This window comes from Nanorana parkeri, unplaced genomic scaffold, assembly GCF_000935625.1.
Source record: "Nanorana parkeri isolate BGI_ZX_2015 unplaced genomic scaffold, ASM93562v1 scaffold183, whole genome shotgun sequence".
NCBI lineage: Eukaryota > Metazoa > Chordata > Amphibia > Anura > Dicroglossidae > Nanorana > Nanorana parkeri.
In genome coordinates, this window is record NW_017306451.1 from 1,800,388 (window position 1) to 1,810,035 (window position 9,648).

The 9,648-nt window shown below is 42.3% G+C and overlaps 1 protein-coding gene across 2 annotated transcripts in view; it reads right to left on the reverse strand.

Annotated features, from left to right (window-relative positions):
* The window catches only part of TMOD1 (tropomodulin 1), a 41,730-nt gene that overhangs the window by 10,877 nt on the left and 21,205 nt on the right, over window positions 1–9,648 (reverse strand). For both annotated transcript variants that reach the window (XM_018555094.1, XM_018555096.1), the window contains exons 4-5: window positions 8,506–8,595; window positions 7,218–7,348 (exon numbers count right to left, since the gene is read on the reverse strand). In XM_018555094.1, coding sequence (XP_018410596.1) covers window positions 7,218–7,348; window positions 8,506–8,595 — 221 coding nt within the window. The remainder of the gene's footprint in view (window positions 1–7,217; window positions 7,349–8,505; window positions 8,596–9,648) is intronic.

Sequence of the window (9,648 nt, forward strand, 5' to 3'; positions counted from 1 at the left end):
AAGGGAAACTCAGACTACATACCCCAGCACTGCCACCAAATCCCAGCATTAATGCTAAATGGCACCTGCATCCCTACAGCAGACAGGAAACTATAAGTTCCAGCACTGCAACCAGGTTCCAGCACTTTCATTAGAGTAGCAACTTCTTTATTTAATATTCTCATATATTGAATATAGTGTTTACCCAGGGCCTCCAGGTGTCTAACAAATAGGTGGCTCACAGGGTCCTAGTAGTCACGATGTTTTTTGTATAACAGCAACTTCTACACTTAGGGCTGACTCAGGCCTGTATTTCAACATAATGTTCTAGACACAGCTGACTGGTGAGAAGGCTCCACCTATTATAGGCAATTATTACGTAAAAACTAGTGTTAGAATGTGTTATTGGAGAAAGTGTACTGCCTGTTTTATATTAAAGCAAGACTAGACCCACACATTTAATGGTCTCCAAAAACAGTTATTTTCAAGGCAGGCCAACTGTCAAGGTTCCCAGTGTACTTATTTAATCTCTTAACCGAACTTTCAAGCCCACAAATGGTTGGTGTCGTAGCTGATCACATGTTCAGCACCATAGCAACTGAAATCCAAATAGAGGCCAACATGGCACCTTCCTTGGTTGTAAAGGATAATAGATTGTACTTCTGCTTTAACAGCTACTTTGTAACTGTAGAGACCAGCAAGCTTACCAACTCTGGCAAATCTTGTGACCCCTTGTGATCAGCATGCCCTTTAAAACTTCCCCTTTAGTGCATTTGCTGAATACAGCCACAACTTTCCAGAGGTAGCCAGAAGGTAAACAAAATAAGAAAAAACATGACCACAGTTTATACATTTTGAGGTTTGGTGCTGCCCCTTTAACCCGCTGTCCTAAGAATTGGCCCATGACAACTATTATGGCTCTTGACTAACAAATGTAGATAAGCCCCAACAATGCAATCAGTAAGATTTCTCATGCCTGTTGGAACTTGCAATTCCTCAATATTCCCTGTCCAATCTCTGCTTACCTTCAGAGATGTCAAAGTTGGAAAGCAGTTTTAGGGTGTCAAGGTAAAAGCATGTGAAAGTTGCTCTGGTAATAGGCATTGTCAAACAGACTTAAAGGTTATAGATAAAGCCAAATGGATTTAGTAGCTACAGACCATGTTTATTAGAAAAAAAAAATCCAAAGCGCCAATAATGACCAACAGATGAAAATAAAGTGCAAGCGAGGATAACTAGGGGTGCTACCCCACTTCAGCCTGGGAAGCTGCAACACTATGGGAGAAAAGAAAAGAGAAGGGGGCGTGGCCCCAGAAACACGTCATCAAAGGAGTCCTGTGTTGATACACAGGCATCTGTGCAGCCGATTTTCAGATATCGTTCTGGCTCGTCTCATATGATTTTACTGATTCAACTTTGTGAGTTTGTTTTTACCCTTTACTTTAGCTCACATTATTAAAAAAACATCTACACTAGGGTGGGCGCCCTTCTCTTTTCTCCCATGTTTATTAGAAGCCAAAGTCAACAGATGTTAGCTAGGCAGCTGATTTAGTAAATGGCACTCACAACACATATGTTCTATAGTATCGTACAGATAACATGGTTACAATAGGAAAGAATAGAGTTAAACATTTTGCTTGCAAAGACAGAGTAATTCCAGTCAAGTGTGTGTTCAAAGGACTTTGTGAGTGGTACCCTTTATTCCAAGACTGATATCTATCCCTGTTGACTGATTCGTCTCTTAGCAATGAAGCCCACATTACCTTGGGTGGAATTGTGGCGACCATATTTTTCCTACAAGTTGCAGGTTGAAGCAGGAAACTTAAAACAGTTAACGAGAACCAAAAGTACAAATGTTACTGCAAACCCTGATCCTTCAAGTGTTTAAAATATAAAAGAACAATATTCTAAATAAAGTCTACAAATAAAATAATCTAGAAAAATATTTGAGTCTCCGTTTCTTTTTTTCTTCATTAAAAGGATATGCCTAAATAAAATGTCAAGCTTTTCTAAATTGTTATGTCCTCTTCCTCTACTTTTGTAAAGCAAAGATATTACTAGTGTTACCAGAGCCATGTCGCGCTTTATTTGGAAAACAAAGCGTCCTAGGGTATCGATCAAGAAGTTATGGCTCCCGAAGAGTGAGGGGGGAGCTAATTTCCGGAAAATCAAGTTGTATAATTATGCCTGCCTATTGAGACATGCGACTGATTGGCTGACTGACAATTCTACCTATTCTAATACCTCCATTTAAGCAGAGTTTATTGCTCCATGGGATATCAAAGCTATTCTCCACTGTAAGGTTTCTGATCTCCCCACTGGTATTCAACGAAAGTCTATGTATAGGGACACGGTTGTAGCTTGGAGAGAGATACAGAAAGTTCTCAAACTCTCCCCATATCTCTCCAACCATTGTTCTTTACGAAACCCTATATTTCCTCAGGGAATGGATCATGTCACACTTCGTGTTTGGCATTACAAGGGTATGAAATTGTGGAAGCATCAATTCCAGTGTTAAGGGCTGAGCTAAAGAGTTTGGTGACCCGGACTTGGTAGATAAGCTGCTCATGGGGTATAATAGAGTGAGAAGTGTGATCACCAACGAAATATAGAGGGAGATCCAGTTTAAACTACTGCACAGGGCTTATGTCCCCTACTTTGTGCCTGCTGGCACCTCACCTCATCAACCGAAAATATCCATTTGTCCAAAGTGCAGACAATCTCATCCTACGTTACAGCACTGTTTATGGACTTGCCCTTTAGTTCAGCACTTTTGGAAATAATTGCTGTCTTATATTACCAACATTCTCTCCTGGTCGCCTCCGCTAGACCATGCACTCTGTTTATTTGGTAATTTTTCTCCATCGCAGGAAGGAACTAGCCGCTCCTCATATAAAGGGATGGGCTGGTTACACATCTGTCTTCTGCGCAAATGCAATGACACCTCCCCACTGACTGTCCAGGAGGTTATCAAAGATCTAAAGTTATTGCTGCGTAAGGAGAAGCTAGATGCGGAACTTCGAAAAGATGCTCGTACTAAGACTTTTTTTTCGTAGATGGATTAAATCCTTTACTATTCACATAATTACACAGCTAATTTTTGATATACCACTTGGTATCTCAAAGCTAGATTGTCGAATACCCTGGGGATATTAGATGTTGGCTTTTCTTTTCTAAAGAAGGAAGACAACCACATCTAATCTGTTAGGGGGTGCAACCTGGTTTTGTTTTGCTAATCGAACTTTGTCGAAGGAAGCTTTGTATCCTATCAGTGAACTTTTTAAATAAATTCTCTAACTGTGCTTTCACAATGATTCCTTTATTTTGTTAATGTGTTGAAAATTTCAATAAAACTTTGTTAAAAAAAAAGAAAAGGATATGCCTAAGAGATGAGAGTCAATAAGGGGCTTCCAGATAATTAGTAGTTATGGATACCAGGAGGAATCAATCTCTAGACATTATGTACATTACAGTATGTAACCAGGCAGGTGCACAGTTCCAAAGTGAACCTGTGCCACGGGTTAATAAGGGGCCTCCCAAGAATTCACTCTCCAGTCTCATCACTCTGGTAACTGAAAATATTATAAAGTGACTGGGAACAAATGAGCTTTAACTGAGCAAAAAGACTCATACAATGTAATATGGAACTGCAGAAATTTTCACATGGGCACCTGCAGATTCATGGAGACACTGCTGGCAGATTTTCACAATAAGACATTATCTATCAGATTGGTTGAAAGTCATGCTTGAGCTAAACTTAACCAGGGAAGACCATAAGTGCTTATGCAATAGTAGAGTGCATATTAGTATTTTAATCTGTAGCAAGAAGACTGTTAGAACATCCAACTATCATTTGGTGTCTATGGATTGCTTTAGGCTTGATATGGACTTGCTGGACCCTTGTTTCCATTTCAGCGGATCTGTGGTGGCAGGATCAGACAGTAAGGGACATGAAGAGCATATATAAAATAATTTGCGGCTCTGTAAAAGCTTTCCATTCAATAGTTTTCATCATTTAAACCAGAGACCAGACCAGAGACCTCTGCACAATCTTGTAACCTACTAATGTATTTCACCTGCATTGGAGAAAAGCATTCATCTTTAAAAACCTACATACACAAAGTCATGATTTCACTTCTACCATGAACTGTTTTAGCCTTCAGACAAACTCTTTCCACTTGTATTTGCTATTTGCAAAACGTTGGAGTTTTTAACTAGGCATTGATCTATAATAATAATATTCTTAAAGAAACCATCTAATATATAATTGTTTAGATCATATTAGAACAAAGCTTAGCTCTAAATATTGCTTTTGCCAATAAACATTCACATTTTCAACATTAAAAGCTAAAGCAGCCCAATTAATTGCTAAAAAATGTGTGCAAACATATGTAAGCTTGTCACCAAAATAAATGCCCCTAACATTAAGCCATATACAGTACTGTGAATATATAACATAAATGTGATCAGATGCTTGGATAATTCTGCTCCAGATAAACTCTGAACTCCTGTACCACATCAATATTTCATTTGTTGTTGTTGGTCAATTATAATTGTGGACACTTCTAGCTTGTCAACCTGATTGCTTTCCACTAGGGGTTGCACCGATACTTTTTTTTCCAGTGGAGTACTGATACTTTTCCTCAAGTACTCGCCGATACCAATTACCGATACTTTTTTCAGTGTCATGTGACAGTTTTTCTAAAACAATACAGACTAGTGATTTTAGGGCAGTGGTGGAGCACCAGGGCCCGGTCCCAGCTGCAAACGTTGCTCCACTGGTAGTTTGACCACTGACTCCAAGCTGTAGAGGGACTACAAATCTCAGCAATACATTATACAACAATGCAGAATACCACCAGCTATAGAGGACTACAAATATCAGCACTACATTATACAGTAATGTAGAATACCACTAGCTATAAAGGACTACAATTCCCAGTCATACATTATACAGCAATGCAGAATAATACCATCAGCTAGAGAGGACTACAAATTCCAGCAATACATTATAAAGCAATGCCGAATGGCAACCGGCTATAGAGGACTACAAATCCCAGCAATGCATTATATATCAATGCAGAATAATATGAAGCTACATACTCAGGTGGCTGTGCGGGTCTCGGGAGGGCTGTGAAGGGTCTATGGTGAGGTCTCTAGTGGGCTGTGCAAGGTCTATGGTGGGCTGTGCAAGGTCTACGGTGGGTTGTGCAATGTCTCAGGTGACTGTGTGGAGTCTATGGTGGGCTGTGGAGGGTCTATGGTGGGCTGTTCAGGTTATATGGTGGGTTGTGCGGGGTCTATGGTGGACTGAGGAGGGTCTATGGTGGGCTGTGCGGGGTCTATGGTTGGATCTGCAGGGTCTATGGTGGACTCTGCAAGGTCAATGGTGGGCTGTGTGGGGTCTATGGTAGGCTCTGTGGGGTCCCAGGTGGCCGTGCAGGGTCTATGGTGGGCTGTGCGGGCTCTCAGGTTGTTGTTCGTGGTCTATGGTGGGCTCTGGGGGTCACAGGCGGCTGTGCAGGTTCTATGGTGGGCTGCGCGAGCTCTCAGATGGCTCTGTAGGGTCTATGGTGGGCTCTGCAGGGTCTTAGGTGGCTCTGCGGGTTCTATGGTGGGCTCTGCCGGGTCTATGGTTGGCTGCACGGAGCCTATGATGTACTCTGCGGGGTCTCAGGCAGCTGTGCGGGGTCTATGATGGGCTGCGCGGGCTCTCAGGTGGCTGTGCGGGGTCTATGGTGGGCTGTGCAGGGTCTATGGTGGGCTCTGCGGGGTCTCAGGCGGCTGTGCGTGGTCTATGATGCGCTGTGCGGGCTCTCAGGTGGCTGTGCGTGGTCTGTGGTAGGCTCTGCAGGGTCTCAGGTAGCTGTGCGGGCTCTATGGTGGGCTCTGCGGGTCTCAGGTGGCTGTATGGGGTCTATGGGGGGCTCTATGGTGGGCTGTGCGGGCTCTCAGGTGGTTGTGCGGGGTCTATGGTGGGCTCTGTGGTGTCTCAGGTGGCTGTGTGGGGTCTATGGTGGACTCTGCGGGGTCTATGGTGGGGTGTGCAGAGTCTATAGTGGGTTGTGTAGGGTCCATTGTGGGCTTTGCAGGGTCTATGGTGGGCTGTGCGAGCTCTTAGGTGGCTGTGCGGAGTCTATGGTGGGCTTTACAGGGTCTCAGGTGGCTGTGCAGGGTCTAAGGTGGGTTGTACAGGGTCTATGGTGGCATTTGCAGGGTCTATCGTGGCCGTGTATGATCTATGGTGGGCGGGCAGAGTCCATGCTGGGCTGTGTGGTCTCACAAGGGGGCTCCATGCGGTTGATGTGGAGGAGGAAGAGATTTGCGACACAGGAAGGAGGAACAAATTTTAAGGATCTTGGCAGCCTTCCTGTGAAGTTCAGCGCCTGTTTACAGTGTCAGCTTCAGCTTAAAATTTGAAAGCGCCATTATCGGCGCTTAGTATCAGAGCATTTTCATGAGTATGAGCAGGGGCGTATCTGCCGCGAGGCAAACAAGGCGTTTGCCTGGAGCGGACCTGAGTACGAGTACTCGTGAAAATGCCCAGTATCGGCACCGATACTGTTACCGGTATCGGTGCATCCCTACTTTCCACCGTGAGATATTATATTCCCCTACTGATTTTTAATCCGATGAAAATCACCAACACAAGCTAAATATGGAGGTTTGATACCAGTTTGTTAAATACAAAGAGCTGGATACATGATGAAAGGATGCATAGAAGTTCTGGAAACATTTTTTATTTCAGCATAGAAAAGGGTCAGACCAGCACTATATTTAGACATCATGTTGCCCCAGGCACACCTGACTGATGTATAAGCTCCACCCTTTGTGTCATGTGATTATTTTAGCAAAAAATAATGCTGCAATGGGATGCTGGAGGTTCTGATTTGTATTTAGATATTCTTTCCAGTTGTACAGACCATCAAAGAAGAGAAAGGCAAAATTGATTTACATTTCTTGAACTATAAATAAACTTTTGACTCCTCTTAACATCCTCTGAGCCCCCTGCAGTTCCTTCGCTTAATTTACTCCCAAATGTCTAGAGGTGGCCAAAAGAGGGAAACTAAATAGGTTGAGGCTTGCTGCTGCCTCTCTTATCCTGCTGTTCAGGCACTGCCCCATTAATGCTATTATACTTAATACAGCCCTGGATCAACTTGACATTAAATGCTTAGTGGCTATGATATATTTTAATGTCCCTATTGGAGCAAAAATAAAATCATATTAATACATACCCTTATATTATTGAGATTAACCTCTTCAAGATCAGGGTCGTTGCTTTTAACGCGTTCTAAGGTTTCATCCACTTCTGTTGAATTAGGTTCTTCATCAGGAACAGGTTTATATTGTGTAGGCTTAATCACACCTATAAAAAGCATGATGTAGTGAATATCGATATTGAAATAAACAGTGCATACAAGATACTAGAAATGTGTGATTGTTTATTTCATCCAATCATTTAGTTAAGACATCCAATAAACACATCCCTACACCAGGGCATTGTAAACCTCCTTCTAAAATTGCCATTTGCCTGGTTGTTATGCTGACCCCTGGTTTCAATTTTTTGAGTCCCTGAGCCAGACAGCTATAGCCCCAATAAAAGATGACTTTTACCAATGCTATTTTCACAAACTGGTATTTATATTGTGAGGAACAGAATAGGTCACCAGCACACCTTCTCTTCTTCATAAATCCTTTTATTGAAAGGCCACCAGAATTTTACTATCTGGTGACTTTTAATGTCCGCCATCCCTTCTGTCACCCAGGATATAACTGCAAACTTCTGGCCCCCTTTCCTGACAACCCTCTTTTCAGTGGAATCTCTATGGCATTTTATTCCCCCAATACCAGGCCCCGTTCCCAAAGATGGTCATCAACCTATGCCGCACCAAATTATACCTCCTGCTCACTGTTACTCTGTGGTGTCCTATGTAACCCTGTTTTATTTACACTGATGGTCAATGGACAGTTCTCTCCACAATTAAAACACTAATACATTCATGGTCAGTAAAGAATTGCCCCCCTTACATTGGTGAGCAGTAAAAATGTGCCCCCTTACACTCTTGGTCAGTAAAGTGTCTCATTGTATTGGTAGCCAACAGAGTTTGCCCATTACACTAGTGCTCGGCATAAGGTCAAGGTCAAGGTCAGGGAAATATACTTGGTCAGCGGAGTGCCCCATTACATTAATGTAATGTAATGTGCCGTCATTATCTTGATGATCAATGGAGAAGTGCCCCATTACATTGGTTTATAGAAAACCCAATATGTATGGTCGTATACTCCTTGGTTTCATTGTACTGAATGTGTAAAGAAGGTTAAACTCATGTTACCATTGCAATTAGAAATATCATGTGCACCCCAAACCTTTTTGGTAGGTATTGATCATACTTTTTTTTACTGTTTTTTAAACTAAATTATTTACACAATGATTTATATGATGCAAAACAAAGCATATTACTATAATTAATGTACTTATTATGTATTACATATGTATTATTAATGTAATATAGATATACTCACTATTTAGCCCCTCCTTGTTGACAATATTGCTGCTTGTGAAGGCTTCATAATACTGCTGGTTACTCATCAGAGTATGCATTCCCAGGATCGCTAAGAGGAAAAATCAAACCAGTGAATTATACACTCACCAAATGCTGCTATATGCATGTATTATTCAGTTGTTATCAGGTTGTAGAAACTTTTACACATCATGTAATATTTGAAGAACAACTGTACTTTCAGTACACATTTAAAGTCCCTCACCATCCCCAGCATCCTTTTATATGTTATACTTTAATGTACTTCCCACCAGTGGCGTAACCAGAGTAACGGGCGCCCAGGGCTTAACTACATTTTGCAACCCCCCCGGTGATATGTGGGGGTGTACAGGTACAATGAGAGCATGCTGTAACTCAAATATCACCCAGGGAACTGAGATACCCTTATATTATTGAGATTAACCTCTTCAAGATCAGGGTCGTTGCTTTTAACGCGTTCTAAGGTTTCATCCACTTCTGTTGAATTAGGTTCTTCATCAGGAACAGGTTTATATTGTAAATATACAGGGACAATGAGGGCATGCTGGGACTTGTAGTTCCCTGTATGATATGAGGCTGTATTAATTATGTCCGCCTGAAAGTACTAGTAATACAATGCCCGGGCCATCTTTAATATTAATTGGGCCCTGGGATATATAAAATAATACATACTAGTGGATTTAGGACAGTGGTGGAGCGCCAGGGCCCTGTCACAGATGCAACCATTGCAACCCTGGTAGATCTGCCACTGACTCCAACTTGTAGAGGGACTACAAATCCCAGCAGTACATTATACTGCTATGCAGAATACCGCCAGATATAGAGGACTACAAATCCCATCAAAACATTATACAGCAAAGCAGAATACCACAAGCTACAGAGGACTATTAATCCCAGCAATAGATTATACTATAATGCAATGTACAGGATGGCAGCGGGCCAGATGTAAAGGATGGCAGCGGGGCAGATGTAAAGGATGGCAGTGGGGCAGATGTACAGGATGGCAGTGCGACGGCACTGCAAAGGGCCAAGTAGGAGGAGGAGCGCAGGGAGCAGGAGCACTGACTTCTCAGTGTATATCCATGGGAGCCCCGGACTCCATATCTCCATCACCTTTCATATCAGA